Source organism: Bos javanicus, chromosome 16, assembly GCF_032452875.1.
Source record: "Bos javanicus breed banteng chromosome 16, ARS-OSU_banteng_1.0, whole genome shotgun sequence".
NCBI lineage: Eukaryota > Metazoa > Chordata > Mammalia > Artiodactyla > Bovidae > Bos > Bos javanicus.
Window position 1 is genome coordinate 40,591,131 of NC_083883.1, and position 19,677 is coordinate 40,610,807.

Consider the following 19,677-nt stretch of genomic DNA (forward strand, 5'->3'; position numbering starts at 1 on the left):
TTCTGCCACTCAAGTCTCCATATGGAATTGTTTAAGAAGTTTAAAGCCAGCAATAAATGCCTCGCCTCAGACATACTGTAAGCCTTTGTCTATTGAAATGCAGCAGCTGTTTCATTGCTTAAACATACCAGGTAACAGCGGCACAAAGAAATAGCAAGTTTATGACAGGCGGTTTTTCCGGACAGGCTACAGGCAAAGCGACAGAGTTTTGTTTGAGACTTTAAAGAAAACACACATATAACACCGCATAGCAAGCACATCTCGATGGCCTCTTCTTCTAGCTCACACTACCAGAAGTTCTCGATTAGAGAATCAAGAAAGTGAATCCAGCTTTATTTGAAAAGTGTCAGTGGCAAAGCAGCACATCAGTTTGTGTTTGAACCCATAGGACAGCCACCTGTTGGGTACTCATGATTTTGTTCCGTTTCAAATGAAGAAGTTGAGGCCCCAAGAGGCTAAGTGACTTGCCCAAGATCACACAGCTGGCGGTGGCAGGATCATGACTAAAATCCACCTCCACGTCTTCTCATTCATGGTCTGATATTCTCTCCAGTCCACCACCAGACAGTGCATATGGCAAGGTTCAGAACATTGTTAGTCTTCTCAAACCAGGGGGGTGGGCTCTGATCCCCATAGCATATACATAGGCTGTCTTCCCAGAGGGTTCATTTTACTTGAAAATTTGATTAGGGTTTGTTTGAATACGAGAAACAATGTTTTGAATCTTAACTAGTAAGTAATTTAAAACATTGTTCCTTGTAGTCAAACAAACCCAGCTAATACAAAATAGAATGTAAAGTTTTATGAAACATTTTAAGAACCAAATATGAAACCTGGAGGCATTTCACACTTGGAGCCTGTGCCCCTGGACCCCTGGAGGTCTACTTTCACTCTCCTTGGCCAGTGGCCCTTTGGTGGAAAATTAGTAACATGTGCCCTAGTTCCACAACTTATTGTAACTTTAATGTGTATGAAGTAGAGTGTTATTTTAAATGTTCATTATTTGAAGGGAAAGAACATCTTAAATACCAGAGCACTAATTTATTTCCACCAGTCAAGAATTCTGTATCCTGCTCAAGAAACAGATCCCAACTAAGACCCAGAAGCCTCACAAGCCCCACTTTTGCTCCCCTCCACCCCCCACCATCACTCACCACCAAAGGTAACTCTCCTGCTTTACATCATAGATTAGTTCTGCCGTACTTGAACTTTGGAATTATACGGTATGTACTTTTTTCTGCCCATCTTCTTTGCTCAACCTTTGTGAGTCAAAGGATATTCCTTTTCAAAGGAAAACTTGGTTGGTCTTTACCAAAATGAAATCCTGGGAAATGGAAAGCAGTCTTAAGTAGAAATTAGAGAATTGTGAGATCCCAAGGAATCTATATATTCTAACCAAGCCCCTCTCTAAAGCTGAACACAATTAAATTTCTTAATTAAGTTTTTATAGGTATATTCATGTGAATGAAACTTATCACTGTGCCATTCTGTGGCCCCTCCTGTCTCGAAACAAAAAGGTTTTAAGGAAATGGTCTTCTAAGTAACTGAATTGTATGAAAATTCTATAAATATCTCTTCTAATTGTGAAGGCTTTAAATGGTTTTAGTAATAAAGACAAAGAAGAAAGTTAAAGATTCAAAAATACTGCAGATTGCTAGAGAAGGGTTAAAGTCAGAAAGAGAGGAAAACATGTGGAACGTTTTTAATGACCTCACATTCCTTTACACTGAGCAGAACGACATGGCGCAGTAATGCCTGTTTATCTAGCCTGTGGAGTTTGAACTGGAATGAGGCTTTGTGCGTGAGAATTTTTTGGTGAACCTCACAAAGATGTATAGGTTATAAGGTGTTATAATTAAAGCCGTAAAGATTCTTTCAAATCTCACATCCAAGTATAATTAGTTTAGGTCATGTTCTGTAAGGTATTTTCTCAATGCTATCATTTAAAAGGGATCCACTTGGCCTCCAATTGTGCAGAATCCTTGATTTAAATATTTGTAACATTGACATACAAACTGCTCAGAAAGTCCCTGAAGTGTCTGGAAACTCCCCAAAGTCCCCCCTACCTTTGTTCCAGTTATAGCATTACAAAGTGAGGCTAGCAGGAGGAGAAGAGTTTTAAATTTTCTTACGTGCAAAATAAATGTTAACTTCGCTCTACGTGAACTGTGTCACTTGATGCTGGCACTATTGCCCTAGCTGCCTATCTCTACATACCTAATCCCAATTTAGACCTTATACTATAAAAAGATAGCTTTTGTTGATGGAGCACTGCCTAAATGCTAGGCATCAAGCCTACCAGGCTCCTCTGTCCATGGAATTCTCCAGGCAAGAATACTTGAGCAGATAGCCATTCCCTTCTCCAGGGGATCTTCCTGACCACGGGATCGAAACCAGGTCTCTCTCATTGCAAGCAGATTCTTTACCATCTGGGCCACCAGGAAAGCCCTGGCATCATGCTAGGCAATATATATTCACTGTTTCACTGAATCCTTGCACCAACTCTTTTTTTTTTTTTTTTTTCTTATACCAACTCTTGAGGCAGCTCCTACCTTTAACCTCATTTTGCAGATCAGGAATCTGAAACTCAAAAATGTTAAGTTTTTTGTCCAAGAACAATAAATGTTAGAGCTAGGACTCAAATTCATTTTTGGACTGTGACACGTGGCTTGTGGGATCTTAGTTCCCCAACCAGTGATCGAACCTGTACCCCTACATTGGAAGCATGGTGTCTTAACCACTGGCCCAGCAGGGAAGTCCTGTAGGACTCAAATTTTGAGCTGTCTCATTCCAAAGAATATGCCCTTAACCACTGTACTATATTGCCACTTTCTCTTATGCTAAAAATCATTCATATTATTTCAGGACATTGCTAAATCTATTGGGTAGTAGGCAGGTTTTAATGTGTAACATTTTGATGTGGAAGAGTTGATTCAAGGCAGATCTTTGATCAGAATGCCGAAGCAGGCTCTTATTATTTTATTTCATGGTTTGTTTGACAGTTGCTTCTTAATTCAGATCTGCTTTAAATCTATTCTTGGAAGGACCTTCTTTTAAATTGTGTTTAATAGATTCTAAGTGATACTCCAGGAAGATGTAAAGCTTCAAAAGAGCTTAACCTAACTGATGGTCAATGCCAGGAAACTTGTCTGGTTTTGAGTTTGGAGTTGCACCATCTCTCCAAGTACTTACACACCTCACAGTGGAAGATTTGTGCAAATGTGTATGACTCCTTGGGCACCTGCAAGTGTGTTTAGCAGTAAATAAATCTTCAAGGAGGAGAACAGTTCTTAAGCCAAATTTACTGTCTTTTCTCTAAACCTGACTTTCCTTGACTTCCACTCACCCAAACTTCAATGCTTCAAGGGTCTTTGTTCCTTTCTTCCTTGCCCCTCATAGCCAAACAGCACCAAGTCCAGCTGGTTTTTCCTTTATAATATCATTTATCTGTGTCCATATTTTCTATTCTACAGCAACCTTGCTAAATTAAACCCTTATCATTCCATAAATCTGCAGTGATCTTCTGACAGAATTCTTTATCTCTACTACCACTCTTGCAAATTCTTTTCCAATCACAGCCAGATTGACTTTCCTAAAACTCTCTTTTATTATTTCACTTACTTGCTTTAAAAGCCTTCCATGGCTCCCCATTGCCAAGTGGATAAAGTTCAAATACTTTTCCTTGGCTTTCAAGGCCTTCACATCTGGCCCCAAGTTACCTGGCCAAATTTACCTTCTACAGCCATCACACATAAACTTCCCCTTCCACCAGACAGTTGCCTGGATACATCTTATGTATTAGATTGCTTCTACATTTAAATCATTCCTGGTTTACAGAATATGTACAGAGAACAGTTTTTATTTATTTCACAACAGAGCTGTGATTTAGCTGAATTCTCTGATTAGTAGAATTATTCATATGGTTTGATACCTTTAAAAAATAGTGAAGTTATGTGTTTTAGAATCTTGTCATTTCTGAGTTACAAATTTAACTACAACCCAGGAATCTTGAGCATCTGATAAGTGTTCTGTTGTCTGCTTGAATTTGTAACAATTAAATATACTCGCTTTTGGCCTTTCATAGATCTAGTGACTCTAGATAAGTGTTAACTTTCTCTTAACAGAGGCATTGAAAAATTCAAGTTGGTTTATTTTTCTAGGCTTAAGTTAAGTGACATACTTGTGTACCACACTATAATCCTGACGCTTAACTGTAAATTATCTTTTCTAGTCACTCAAAGTGAGGCAAGGGGGTCATGGAAAGAGCACTAGACAAGTCCGAAGATGTGGGGTTCAACTTAATGTTGTGTGACTTTGGGCAAGTTACTTAACTTCTCTGAGCTTCATTCAGTTCCTTCATCTGTAAAATTGGGATAATAATACATGCTTCATACATATGCAGTGAGAATTAAATCAGATACCTTGTGAAGACACATTGGATTTCATTGATTCTCACATTCACTTTTTTCCACATTTAACATTTCTGACACGAGGATGCATGTGACACTCAGTGATACCTTGGCATTCTGTCGTAGTTTAGTTGACAGTGGTTTTCCTTTCTTAGTGGCACGTAAAAGAGTGGTGTGTCTCAAAATCAGGGGTGTCTTAGACTTGATGAAATACAGTTATTGATTCTCTCTCCCTCAAGGCTATGTGACAACCCATCCTTTCCATTCTCATCCTGCCACAAAATGCCCCTCCTCAAAGACTCACATGAATTGTTCATATTTTAATTTATTTTCTTATATGAAATTTTATGTCATATAAGGTTAACTATGGAACCTTATGTCAGTCTTCATCACTGTTAAGCTCTGGAAACCAGAGAATGTATCACTTTTTTTGTAAATGAACTTGCATAATTATATATGATTCTATATTTAATACATATTCACTGGTACTAATTCCACTTTTGAGACAACATGGAAACCTGGGGTCTTAATAGTATTCCAGGGATTTTTGGTAAAAGATAGGTAAAGGGCTGAAACACCAAGGAATACATAGCTTGTGTTACTACCTAAGTTTCCCTACATCATTGTTTCCTATTGAAAATACCACCACTTACCTGCTGGCACTTTCCCTTGTCTATAAACCAAGCAGCCACAGACAACACTGCAGAAATGCTTGTACGACCAATAGGCCTTGTCCTGATGATGGCGAGGTTTGGCCCTCTTTTCAACTACCTGTTTTTCTTTAGTATCAACGGCCGTCAGACAGAGAGGAAAACTGTTACTGGTATCGGGAGGCTAATGAAGAAAGAAGAGTGAACATGCATGATGGGTCCCCTTTCCCAGAGTGAACTTTTGTGGACTTTGTCCACAGGCTCTGAACCAGTTTATCATTCAGTCACTCATTCATTTCCATTTTTCACTTTTCTGCGGTGACTCGACAGGTTAAAGATTTCATAAATTCCGAGCTCCTAGCACAGTTATATTCTTCAGAGGACCAAAATACCCTGATGGAGGAGTCTGTGGAGCAGGCTCAGCGCCGGGACGAGATGCTTCGAATGTACCAGGCCCTTAAAGAAGCCCTCGTGGTCATCGGCGACATCAACACAGCCACGACGTTCACACCCGCACCACCACCTGTGGACGACTCCTGGATCCAGCATTCCCGCAGGTAGGAAGATGGTGCCCCCAATGCCAGAGGCCTCCCAGCTTGTCCACAGTCGTTTTCTGAATGTGCTTCCCTAAACCGATACGAAGAAGAAGAAGTGAAATCGCTCAGTCATGTCCGACTCTTTGCGACCCCATGGACACCAGGCTCCTCCGTCCGTGGGATTTTCTAGGCAAGAGTACTGAAATGGGTTGCCATTTCCTTCTCCAGGGAATCTTCCCAACCCAGGGATCGAACCTAGGTCTCCTGCATTGTAGACAGACGCTTTACCGTCTGAGCCACCAGGGAAGTCCAATATGAACCTAAAGCAAAAAGAGGAAAAGGATTATTTAAGTTCAGGAGGGATAGAGAGAGTCAGATAGTCTCAGCTCCTTTCAAAAACAAGCACAATATACCTGGACAATGGCATGTTATACAGCCATTAAAAAGAATAAGTACTGAAGTAAAAAGACAGTCCAGTTAATGTGAAGCTTAAAAAAAAATTTAAATTATAGAATGTTGTATGCAAAAAAGCAATTTATGCATATATATATATATATATGTATATATATGAGAGAGAGAAGATAATATAGAATATAGATAAAAAGGATACCCAGGAAAAGATACTGGTTGTCTCCACAGAGGAAGGGGTGGGGAAGGAAACTTCCTTTCACCTTTTACCCTTTTATAATATCCCTAATGTGTATCTGAGTTAGTCAGATGATACTTTTTTAAACATAGTCAATTATAACATATTTTTAAGGATGACTTCTGATGGAAAGGAGGATGAGCAAACTGATGTCTCTCTCTGTCCCCAGGTCCCCCCCTCCAAGCCCCACCACCCAGAGGAGGCCGACGCTGAGCGCACCTCTCCCACGACCGACGTCCGGCCGGGGACCTGCACCCGCCATCCCCTCCCCGGGACCCCACTCAGGGGCGCCGCCAGTGCCATTCCGGCCGGGCCCATTACCTCCTTTCCCCAACAGCAGTGACTCGTTCGGGGCGCCTCCGCAGGTTCCGTCTCGGCCCACTAGGGCCCCTCCCAGCGTCCCGAGGTGAGTGTTCTGCACGCGGCCGAAGTAGGGGGGTCGCGGGGTGGGATGCTCGTGGGTTCTCTTCTCATAGCGTGACAGACAAAATTGATTTGGAAAAGAAAAGGGCAGAGATACTGTCCTACATGTTTGCTGTATCCCCTCCCCCAGGAGAGGAATCATAGGAAGATTGCTGAGCCCACGACTCCATTTAGAAACCAATATATGAACTACACTCTCCTTTCTCTACTGGCACAAACTAAATGAACCACAGAAACTTAGGTCCAGATGAATGATGTTTTGGCAGCTATTTGTAGGATTTGACAGAGAACTTTGAAGTGAAAGAGCCAGTGGCTGGTTTGCTGCAAGCTGTGTGCACCCTAGGTCACCAGAGCATCACAAGCTAAGGCCTAGCCTCTTCTATTACCAGAGGAATTCTATAAAACCACTGACTTCAAGGAATATTATCCATCTGCCCTCCGAACTTTGACCCTTAAACCCAATGTCACTAACTTTAATGTAGGCTGAGTAAAAATCTGGCTGATTCATCTGCAATTGTTTTTTAACACAGACATATGACTGCTGTGTGCGGTCACTGACAATAAATAGAACAATGTACATTTGAATAATACATTCTGGCATTTATAAGCAGATTTTCAGGCTTAATTGTGAAACAAAATAGCTAATAAATAACTGAAACTTGAAATCATGTATACCACATATAGTTGAAACTATAGTCTCACCTTCATACATTTACAGTCAATATATTAATTAGAGATTTTGAAAATAGAGAGAATTAGGGTTTTGTTTTTTTTTCCAACATCAGAAATTTAAAAAGGAAAGAAAATAGCCCATAGAGAAAGCTAGTTTTTTCAAAGTTCAATTCAGAGGATTAAAATATTTGTATACTCCATGAAGGAAAACCTTACTATGCTTGTACTGTCAAAAGAGAAGTGCTTTCTGCCTACCCATGAAGTCTGAGTCACCTCACCCTCTGATTACAGTGCTTACATTTATTTCAATCTTCAGGGCTGTTGGGTGTAATGAAGAGAAGAAGGGTATCCTAAACCACCAAACAAAGGGAGGTGTAGAGGAATAGAAGGGAAGTGAAATCAGAAGATTTGATTTGCCACAGGTCTTGGGAAACTCAGACTGAGCCATGAGTTCCTCATCTATGAAGTAAAGACTCACCAAGTTTGTTGCTCAAATCATATGAGATGGGATATTTGAAAAAGTCTCATTAACTGTAAATCACAGTGGATGTTATTGCCATCACCATTGTGGTCCCCATCAGAGAGGATATGTGTACTCTCAAACCAGGTTTTTTTTCCTCTAACCTCAGAAAATTGGATTTATAATTTACTTGGAACTGAGCTTAATTCTAGTATTAATAATAAAAATGATAATATTTATTGAGCTCTCAATGTTTGCTTTGCGTGCGTGCGTGCTCAGTCGCTTTAGTCGTGTCTGCCTCTGGTGGCTCAGTCAGTAAAGAATATGCCTGAAATGCAGGAGGCCCAGGTTTGATCCCTGGGTTGAGAAGACCCACTAAAGAAGGAAATGGCAACCCGCTCCAGTATTCTTGCCTGGGAAATCCCATGCATGGAGGGGCCCAGTGGGTTACAGTCCGTAGGGTCACAAAAGAGTCGGACACAACTTAGTGACTAAATCACCACCACCAAAATGTATGCTAGGCGCTGTCCTGAGAGTTTTGCAGGTATATTTTTGTTGAATGCTCACAACAACCCCACGAGTTAGGTGATTGTCCATTTTACAGACTAGATGCAGAGGTTAAGCTGTTTGCCCAAGGCACTCAACCAGGCCCTAACAGAGTTGGGCTTCAACACCAAGCAGTCTGACTCCAAAACTGTCTCCTAACCATAATGTCAGGATTTCTCCATCTCAGCGCTACTGACGTTTTTGTTGTGTGGGTCATGCTGTGCATTTTAGGACGTTTAGCAGCATCCTGGCCTCTACCCACCGGATGTCAGTTGCACTCACCGAGTTGTCACCACTGAAAATGTTTCCAGACATTGTCACTGGTTTGGGGGAGTTAATCTTCCTCCCCTTGAGAACTTCTGTACTGCAGCATTCAAAAGACCGTCCCTTCCATGTAATTAAGCATAAAGGTCAGCGCTGAGCCTCACTTATAAGCAAAATTAAATTATTATTTTAGGAAACTTAAAATTGACTGGGAAAAGGTCTGCCATTGTGCCAAGAACGTATGGAGGCCATTGGGGGAGGGCTGTTAGAGTCCCACACAGGAGCCTTGAAGTCAGCTATTTTGTCTGTTTAGCTATAAGAAGGAACCAGAGCAACCTGGGGATGCCTGTCTTCAGGAATGAAAGTGCATGTCTTTGCCTGCTCGCTTGGCTGCTTCACCTCTTTGTTTCAGATAAGCTGACTTGCTAATACCCTTCAGAGATACTGCTGAATGCTAAATTGATTTGTTAAGCCAGGTGGAGTTGCCCTTGGTATTTCTGAGCTCACTCACAGAGGGTAGCCGGCAGGAATCAGCCTCCGGAGCCTGAGCTGGAGAGGGAAACCTCCAGGTTTCAGTCGTCTGCACTCGGGAATTTATAGGACAACAGTTGTGTTACTCAAAATTTTTAGGGTATTCTCAAGTTAGAGCCAGACTTAATTTGATCTGGCCTTGCAAAGAGTCTCAAATGTAAAACAGAAATGAGAGTTCTGAGTAAAAGAGGAAAGTTGGTTGTTTTCTGCTGAGCCTTCGAGTTTCAGCGCCAGTTCTGCGCATTGGGAGGGAAATCCCTGGAGGGGCAGGGGGGTGGTCACCTGAGAGAGAGCAAGAAAGACTCTGTCAGGATCCTTATGCCTATTAAAGTTTAGCTTTAGATGGAGAATTCTGACCACATAAAGTCTGTTTTTAATAAAAGCCAGAGCGGGAATCCTACCAAATGCAAGCCAGAAATGAGGTTTAAGATTTCAAAAAAAGAAAGAGAGAGGAAAGGAAAGAGAGACAGAGATAGAAAGAAAGAAAGAAAAAGTTAAAGGAATTCTTGTGGAAACTTCACCTTGTTCTATTTATTTATGTATTCTCTTTTCCCTCCATGACTTGCCTCCATTTTCTCTATTAAAATCTAAAAAACTTGAAATGCCATTATCCATCATCTTCAGAAAACCAACCCTTAGCTTTCCGAGAAGGAAATTTAATTTTTTTCCCCAGTCCTTTGCTTTCTTATGGGCCCTTTCTCCCCTTTTATCTGAAACCAGAAACTCATAATATGACAAGACAGCACAAGGGGTATCCCGCCAGCTCCCTGTTGGGCTTTAATGTTACAAAGGCAAACACTGAACTTTTAGCAGCAGAGGATTCTGCCATGCACTGTGTGCCCGAGCTTAGTTTTCTTCCGGATAATTCACAGTTTCATTAGCAGGCTATGATCTTCACTTTTAAGAGCATAGATTTATTATGACCCTATTCAGACATAATGAAAGTGCTTACAGTTGTACAGAAACCATGAGTATTCTGGGTGTTTTTTTTTTTTTTAAGTGATTATTATTTTATCTTTCCATTTCAATGTAAAGAAAGAGGAAGGAGAGGGGCTGGTGGAGTCATTTTTGGCCCAGGTTTTCTCAGCTGCTCAAACTGTTCTGGTTTATGTGCATGGAGCCTTTCAGTGAGGGAGCTAGAAATATTGCAAACTACATGCCTGCTTTAATTAATTCCTCCTGAACTAGGGAAGCATTTCTGTCCCAAAGAGGCTCATCAACAGGGATGATTCTACCATTAGAAAGTTGACTGTACACAAATCTGACTTGGGGAACATTTTCTGATGCTAGACGGTTTCGTGTGTCCCCCTCCTCTCTCACCTCCATCAGCTTCTCTGGAGGGGCTGAAACCCAGTTGGAAAACCCCATTTAGTTGTATCCTTGTTTAGCAAGATACTCTTAAACAGACCTCAGTACCTCTTTAGGGGCCCTATTCTTTTACTTGAGGATCCTAATGTCTAGGGCTGATGTAGCTATTTTCAGTTAGAGCTTCTTAAAATTAGCTAATTGGGAATCACAGCCTTTGACATTAACAGAACAAATTAACTGAATCAGAGTGTGTTTTTCCTGGCAACGGTGACTCTGGCATTATTTTATTCATTTGTCTTCTCCCCTTTCCTTGGACTAAGCTATTTTGCAACGGTCAAAAGGGGATAAGGGTGGGAGGAAGGGTCTCTATCCAAGGAAAAGCAAACTTCACTTACCTCATCACCCAGTCTTCTATTTAAAAAAAAAAAAAAAACTTAAAAAAAAAATAGAAGTCCTTTTTTAACCACCCCCTATCACCAAGTCTGATGGTGTCTTTTAAAAATGACACAAGTGAATCAGAGGAGAGGGTTAGCTTTTACTCCAGCTCATTCACATGACAGAAACACAGCATGGATATCAAGAGTGCTGGATAGAAAGAGTCTCTCTCTGGGGAGGCCCATGGTGATACCGGCATCCCTGCCTTGCAGGGACAGCCCTGGAATAGCATTAAGATTACCCCAGGGCCTCCCACTTGCACTCCTTCCATGACTTAGTTTCCCTGACTTTACATGGAGCACCTTGAGAGTCTCCTCACAGCCCCACATTCTCAGTAATTCATGGTTCAACTAACCATAGCAAAAGATACATCAGTTCTTTATGTGAAGAGACAGTCCATGCATGCATGTTCTTTTCTTTACAAAGGTAAAAGCCCTTTGATTCTCTTTAATCTTGTTTTAAATGGTTGACCTTGATGTCTTCTGTACCGTGTCTCTTTTATGCATACATATTTTATGCATTGATTTAACTGACAGATAACACAGAATCCCTTTCACCTAGGGATAAAGCTCCCCTGTTTTGTTTTGTTTTTAGCCAGTTCCCCAAATTTTGAATAAGAGAAAACCTGTGATTCTTATGAGTGTGTCTTTGCATCCCTAATATCAAGGTTTGGTGCCATGAAGGACGAAGCTGCCGAGCCTTGAAGTCGTGGGCTCAGGGTTCACGGACAGTTAAGCAACTTGTGGGACTAGCCTGTGTCTGACTCCTCAGCAGTCATGTTCTGGAAACATCCTGACTTACTCCCTCCTCAACAGCCCTCTAAAAGCATGACTTCTTTTAGCAGCTGAGTGTCTTTGGACGAATGATGAATTCATCTTGTGATTTCTGATTTCAGCCATGAGCTTTCTATTTTCCTCACCATCTTTCTCCTTTAAAGAACAAACAGATAAATTTATGATTAGGTGTATTAATTTTTCAGGGAACAGTTATTATATTTAGCAACTGGATTTAAAAATCAAGCAAGGATTTTTACAAAGTATAATTGCTGAGACTAGAAACACCTTCAAAGCATTGTTTCTGATTCTTAATATTTGAGGCATATTGTGAGGCTACTATGTCACAGAATTTGTTACTGAAACCCCAAATGTAATTAATAATTTGTTGTAGGTTTACCATGAGTTGTCATGATGCTTAATATATTTCCATGAATATAGGAATTTGGCCACAAGATGTTCACTAAAGAAAATATCTTTAATTTTATTTGATCCTCTCTATTAAATATTTCATCAAAATCATTCAAATACCACAGTGATTCTGGTTGTAACATAATAATTCACTAAAGTGGATCAATGGTTAATGTCAAAGGTTTTCTTTCTTCAGGGTCTTGGTTTCATTCTAGTTTGAGTGGAAGTAAATTAGTCTGGTGGTTTCCTTCTTGGGTCTAGCAAACTTGAGTTACTTTACACAAACATCTCCATCCCACCACAGTCCAGACTGACTGGCAGTCTATTTAGGTCAGGCTCAGGAATGTGGGAGCTTTACAGCTGTGTCAAGATAGACTTCAGATTGCCTTTAAATTTTCAATGTGCCCCTTATCTTACTTTTCCAAACATCTGATATTGCAGGAGGGTACAAGAAAAAGGAAAATAAGAAAGGATCTACATGAGACAGTACAAACAACAGAAATGCAGACAGAAAGCAGGGCAATAAATATAACAATAGACCATATACCATCTCAGCCCCATGGTAACTGGCACTGAGTTAACAAAACAACTTCTTCCACGTCTCACAACAAATAATAACAAATAGCTCTGTCATTGTTCTTGTTTGGGGCTGTACATTGCTAAGCTTCAACAATGAAGGGAAAGCCTTTCTGAGTTTCAGGGTAGCCCATCTACCCCTGGTTTCACCTGATCGAGGAAAACAGCCAAGACTGGAGTCTGGCACAAGAGCCATTGTCCGGTGAAAAACGCACAGTCAATAGTTATTATTCGTCCTGTAGCCAGTCAGCAGCCAACTGTCACCAGCTGGAATCTGCTGAATGTTCCTACATACAAGTTGATGTCAGCTGAAAGAAAAGAAAACAATTCTACCCAGTGTAAGCAGACCCACAGTCTTGTAGACGCACACAAGCTAGTACTTCTGTTTCATCACTGCCCTCTTTTGTCTCCCTCACTGTAAGAAAAGAACGGTTTTACGGGGAACGATTTTTCATTTTCAGGCAGTTATGGTCAGATGGCATGTTTTTCAATGACTTCAGAGATTCATGGCACAGCATGATCCATGGCTCTTTCACCTCTAAATTTTCTGTAAGCAGCCAGCTCCAAGAATAAGCTGCTGGATGCTTCTTCCTCCCTCTGATTTATCAGTTACAAGGAAAAAATCAGAAGTGAAATTTAGCTTACTAGAGCCACTTCAGCCAATAAATAGCCAGGAAATTAAACATGAAAATGTAAATGCTGCATTTTTCACTCAGAATATGAATTACATGCCTACCTCCAGTTGTATGAGAGAGGAACTGAGGATTTAACTGAGGGTTTGATGGCTGTTGTCTACTTGTCATAATTTTATTTTATTTTATTGCTGCTTAAATATAGAATTTTTAAATGCCCTACATTGAAACCCTCAGCTTACTGTAGCCAACATCTTGTAACCATTGTCTAGGGGAACCTCTGAATCTAAACATATATTTACACCCTTTAGTTGCCAAATGAAATCCATCTGGCTTACCCAGTGCTGTTTCCAAAAGAATATTACACTTTTAGTCTGGCCAGTATTTTTAAATGTAGAAGAGGAGGTGGGGGGTGGGGGGCGTGTTGGAAAGGCACTGGGTTTATAAGAATCTGCCTGTGTACTGATGCCACATTAACAGTATTTAGATGAAGTTTAAGCTCATGTGGCAACTCTGACCATAAATAGAATTCCTACAGAGGGCAGTGTCGAAAGCCACAAAGAACTGAGGCAGGCTCATCATGGCACAATACTTTCTTTTCTTTCTGGCTAATTTTTAGGCATCAGAGCCACATGGTAGGCAAATCCACAAACAACGAGTGCTCTAATTTCTGAAATTATTTTTTAACCATTCCCATAAACACCAGGAACTGTCCACTCCTGTTCTCCAGCCAAAATTATCAGCTCACATGAATTGTAGAAAGAACACATTCCATCCAAGGACCAGGGGGAAAGATGCATAATCAAAATGGTAAATGGCAAAATTCTCAATTGCTCATGGTCAATGACAAGGCCAGGCCTTCTTGATTTTAATTGCTCAGACACATGGAGAATTCCAAATCTTCATAAAGTCAGCATTTTCCCCCACTGGGATTAAACACTGAAAAATGGGATAATACTGTTGTTGCTGCTGTTATGGGAACCCAGTAAATGTGTAGGTTAATATAAAATTTAGAAGTAAACTTTATCCTTTTTCTGTTTTTGTTTTGTTTTTGAGAAAGAGAGAATAAGGGAAAGACTAGATAACCACCAACTAGATATATCACCACAAGTGAATCCCCAGGCATCAGTGGCAATTTTGAAACCCGAGAGAAAGGAGACCTCAGGTGGCTCTGAATATGATTTGGAAAATAATCTTATTTTACAATCAAATATGCCAGTTGCCTCCACCATGTAAATAGATACCTGTATTAGGTTTCAGATTTTCGTGAGCAGCTTTATCTACATTTCAGTATATTTGACATTCATCTAGCATGAGACTTTTTATGATAAGAGGAGATGGGAAAGCCTTTTTTAAAGATATTTTGCAGCTTAGAGAATCTAAAATGAAATTATTCCACTTGGAAATGGATAATTATGTAAGGTATATTCTGTACCATGTGCATTTTTAAACTTTATATTAGGATTGCTTTTGAAGCCAATTTTAAGAGTGAATGCAGTTTTTCCCTCAAATAAATCTCCTCCTAGTCTCGTGCTCAAGTGTTTTCGCCAGAAAGTCTGCACTCTGCTTTGCCTTTTAGACCACCATTCATGGAGTAAAGCTATAAAAATGAGGAAAACGTCTACTTATTTTTAAAACAACTAGAATTTCTTTTTACTTCTTAGCAGTATTGGAAAGTATTTTAATAACTAAAATAATAAAACTTCATGTGAGGCCAGTGCTACCTTAATTATTGCCTCTTGGGGTGGAAAATTAAGGAAACATTAGTAAATGTGTTAACTAGAGAAACCACTGCAGTAATTTCCCTCCACGTAACTGGGTCTAAAGTCACAATAAATCCATGCTGTACATATCCTTTGAAAGAAAGAAAAGTTATAGTTTTAGCTGTAATAGTAGTAGTATCAGAACTCTCAGGACTGAAATTAATGGACCATAAAAATCCCTGCAATTCATCAGCGGACTTTGATTAACCTACTTAAATGCTCTCCAGTTCAGTTTAGGGATCTGTGATGAGGGTTGTTGATATGATTCCTAGATTTGTTTTAATATTTCGAACACTCTAAACTACCCTATTACCATCTTAATACTCTAAAACTAATAAGTATTTGGAAATTCATTTTGAGGCACCGTATCTTTGAATAAACATGTTGAAATCGTGTTTCTTGCTTTTGCTTAAAACTTTGGTGTGTGATTGATGACATCTTGTAGATTTCCCTCTTTTTTTTTTTACTATACTCGCCTCCTTCAACCCAGGACCCTTTCCATTTGATATATAGTGTTTATTCAGTCTTGTGACTGAACAGCACATGAGGCATTCATACCGATAACCACGGTTACTGTGTTGTTCCCTTCCCTGTAGAGCAAGAAGTCTCAGCAAAATATTCTTGAGGGTCACAGGGAATCTTTGCAACTTACAAATACTTTCCCAGTCTCTGTAGACTATTCAGGTTTCTGTCTATATGTTGTTATTTTTATCATTAAAGTTAACCTTTACATTTTTGTCTGTGGATTTCATACCACTTATTAAGGTGCATTTTGAGGTACAAAAATATGGAGCTAGAATGACGAAGGTAGTGCTGACCACTGTCTCCAGTCCGGAAAGCGATGTTAAAGCAGAAAGGCAAGGTTTTAGGACATTTGTCTTTACTGCATTCTCATTGCATTCCTGCTTTGTACTCCCCGTCATTCTGATCCCTTTTGTCTCTAAGTTAGGCACTACACCCAATTATATAGGACGGTCTTCCGTTGGTTACTTCTGTCGGACACCTGCCTTCTAGCTGTGTTTGGCAGGCCCGCCAGATGAGGTAATAATCAGAAGAAAATGTTCTGGTTTTTTGGCCCCATCCACGTACAAGATTATTCAAAACAGTTTTCTGTGAGTGAGAACAGAGATGCTTTGAGATCCGTTGGTCTAACATTCTGTGGGGGTGTGAAGGAACAAAACTGTAAACTTTTTTGATCCCTTCTAGAAGAGTGGAAATATAAATTACATCTGCCTTTGCCCATCCTCTCAGTGATGGTTACAGACAGATATATGTAGAAATGAGAGCCTCTTATTTGTAAACATTCTAGCTTTGCTCTCCCTAGCCGTCTTCTTGAGCACAGCTCCCATGGTCATTACAGCAGTGTTTTCCTAAAAGCATATTTTGTGAACTATTTCTCCAAGATGATGGCAGTTTTTTGTAAGACAGATGCCTAAAAGACATATGGTTTTCATAGATTTTTCCGTCTAGACTAGCTTTATTTAGTGACTTTTGGCCTGAATTGGTCTAGTTAAAGTTTCTGTAGGAGCGAGTATAAAATTTTTAAATGTGGGCATACCATTAAGGTGTAAAACAAAAAGTTTGACTTCTTATTGGCGAACGATTAGAAGGGATTGGTTGAAAATTTCCTTCAGGTTAAGTAATTGTGATCATACTGTGCACCCACTTGTCTATCCCTCTCCCACAACACTGTCCAGAATGGAAAGGCTTACCCCCAAAATCCGGTAACTGTTAAATTCATATACTTCTCACTGTTTTCCTGAGTAAATTCTTTGTATTCCAGTTGATGTGTGTGAGTGTGTTAGAAAGCTGTAATTCTTTCTGCAGACTCTTTACATGGCCCAGGGGACTTATGATTCCTTGCCCTTTTAGCACCAGTTTTTACAAACACAGCATTTCTCTCATTTTAAAAAAAGCGTCCAACAAGCCACAGAGTAAAGGAGAAGAACATTCAGGAGTTTTTGTAGTGCCTTCAAACGCCGATGAAGATTTCATTTTAAAATGGCAGTTTTTGAGCCAGCGTCAGAAGACTCATTTAGAAACAATATGATACTTCAAGAGGAAAAGAATAATTTCTACACTTGCCTAGAAATCAACCTTTTGCTCCCTGACACCACAGATCCGTGCCCAGTTTAACTGCATCAGAACACGGAGACTTGTGGAAGGGAGAAAATGTGGGCCATTCTGTCTTCGCACTGAGCATTTAATTGGACTCCGTTACATATTTGTTCACTGACATGGCAGCTTGCAAAGCACACCACCTCTCTGTTTTTCTGTTTGCTTTCAGTGTTTTTGTTTTTCAAGCTTGAACTCTAAAGCATGTTAGAGCTCCTCCTGCTGGAATTTTTTTTAATCACTGGGATTCTAATTAGTAAACTGTACTTCGTCTCCATTTTTTCCTCTCGGATTGATACATGACCAGAAAAATACCATGTGGTGCGTTTAAAACTGGCTTTTTAATTCACTAGGTTTCACAATCAGGCAAAAATGAAACCTTGGTATAACATAAATCTTCTCTAAATCTTCAGATTCCTCATGCTCAGTTTTTGTTGTTGTTACAAAAATAAGAGGAATTGGAAAGTTAACTTTTGCATCTATATTTCTCAGTACACATTTACCCCCTTTGAGGTCAGGCCCCAAGTCGGATACTCATGCCCAGAAGGTTCTTGCTGTCAGAAAGGAGAAAAGGTCTTCCCCACCTTTCCAATGCAGAAGTGAATTTTACAGTTTCATAGAGAGATCCAGTGTTGCCTTTTTCCTCCCCATCCTTGTTTCTTTTCATTTCTTCTCCCTGACTTGAGGTGACAAAGCAGTGTACATCTCAGAAGTAAAAGTTCGCCTCTCCCAGTAGCTGGTCCTTAGCACCTCCTTCCCAACCTCTCCTCCTTCCCCCAAATGTCTGAATTGGCCAACCCCCTCCCCTGGTGCCTGGTGTGGGAGTGAGGGGAAGGGCAGGGAAAAGAGGACAGAAGACCGTGAAGAGGGTTAGAAATAGCTTTGCCCCAGCTACCATCAGTGGGACTAGGTTTCTGCATCCATGCATGTAAGTTCTTAGATCTCTTTGGGGATTTCTTGAAAGAGAGAAAGAGGTAGAGAGGGAGACAGAAGGAAGGGAAAGAAGAGGAGAAAGAGACAAAGAGAGAAAAAAGTCCTCAGAGGGGACACTGCCTAACTTCATTCAATAACCATGTGCGTGTGAATCTTTCAAAACCACCTCCTTTGTCTCTGTGTAGTTTTCTCATCACTATATTCCTCTGACCTTCTGTTTCTTTGCAAACCTTTTAGTCTTTTTCTCTACCCAGCTTCTCTGTTGTCAGTGATATAGTACAGAAACTAAAATATAAAAAGGTCAGAAGTAATGCTTTTTAGGAATCATATTTTAAAACAAAAAACCCTTAAAAACTTTGCTTTGTGAATTAGGACTTGGATTAAAACAAGTAGTTTTGCCACTTGTGATAAAATATGAGACATTTGATTTCTCAAGCTGACAGTACTTTTTCTAGCTTTTTTACCCCCTTCATACGTACTATCTCCTATCCCTGGAATGCCGGCACCCTCAACTTTTTCTGTTTTCTTCAAGCCCTTTTAACACCCCAACCTCTTTCCAACTCCAGTCTAAGACTCCAGGTATCCCTGAAACGCTTGAGGCATAATCCTGTCGTTGCACTTACCCAGCTGTGACACTGTTTACTTGTCTCTCTTCCCAGCTGGACTAGAGATTCCTGGGCAGTGACTGTCTCTATTTCTGCACCCCTAACGCTTTATACAGTCCCTAGCACATAAACAGGGCTTATTGAGTGAATGAAAGAAAACAAAATGAGTTGATATACAATGTTTAATCAAAGTTTATTTTCCGAATTAGCCCAATCTTTAGTGTATTTTAAGAAATGATTTAAATGCACACTTTCTCTCTTGTTCTTGTGCTATTCCTTCTGTGCTAAAACCTTGCCTGGCTAATTCTTTTTACAAATCATAAACTGAGCGGAGTTCATGTAGGCATATAATCCCTTAAGCTGCCTTTTTACTGCAACCACAGAAGTGGATTTATCTGTACCATCCTTATGGGTGGAACCCAAGTCAGACGTTTAAAATAAAGTGAAAGAAGTGTGGCAAGGTGGATTATATAACCAGTTATCTCAGAGACTAATTTATACAGTATATTATATGTTTGCATCTTCAAATAAAAATTACAGACTGTTTTTCCCCTTATGTTGTTATTTCAAAGTTCATCAGTTGATTCATACTTTCCCAATGACATACATTTAAAAATCATGGGTTCATTTTCACAGGGGAAAGAAATGCTGGCTCTAAAATGTAGCAAGAGTCATATTAGAGAATTTCTCTTGAATCCTTTAAATGTACTCCAACTTCTCTGTTGTTTCCAACATCTACTGTAAACTATTCTTGGACAGTACTGGCTCACTCTGTACCAAAGCTAAAAGAGCCAAAAATATGCTGGATAGCATCCTATAGTGTTTTTGACAGTTACAAAATATTATCTTCCATGTGGACAAAATCATGACTGTTCATAGCATTTTTCTGAACTTTGCCTTGGACTTTTTAGATATCCAAAACCTGTTTTTTTAATAAATGCTCAAATTAAGAAGCAAAGCACAATGCTGTGTTGAAATTTAAAAACACT

At 39.9% G+C, this 19,677-nt stretch overlaps 1 protein-coding gene across 12 annotated transcripts in view; it reads left to right on the top strand.

The window, feature by feature from the left end:
- The window catches only part of DNM3 (dynamin 3), a 643,632-nt gene that overhangs the window by 607,134 nt on the left and 16,821 nt on the right, over positions 1 to 19,677 (top strand). For 8 of the 12 annotated variants that reach the window (XM_061382633.1, XM_061382635.1, XM_061382630.1 and 5 more), the window contains 2 exons: positions 5,390 to 5,616; positions 6,411 to 6,647. In XM_061382633.1, coding sequence (XP_061238617.1) covers positions 5,390 to 5,616; positions 6,411 to 6,647 — 464 coding nt within the window. Of the gene's footprint in view, positions 1 to 5,389; positions 5,617 to 6,410; positions 6,648 to 7,652; positions 10,115 to 11,547; positions 15,431 to 19,677 lie in introns of those variants that run through there. The other 4 variants (XM_061382632.1, XM_061382629.1, XM_061382637.1 and 1 more) reach the window with 2 other exon arrangements.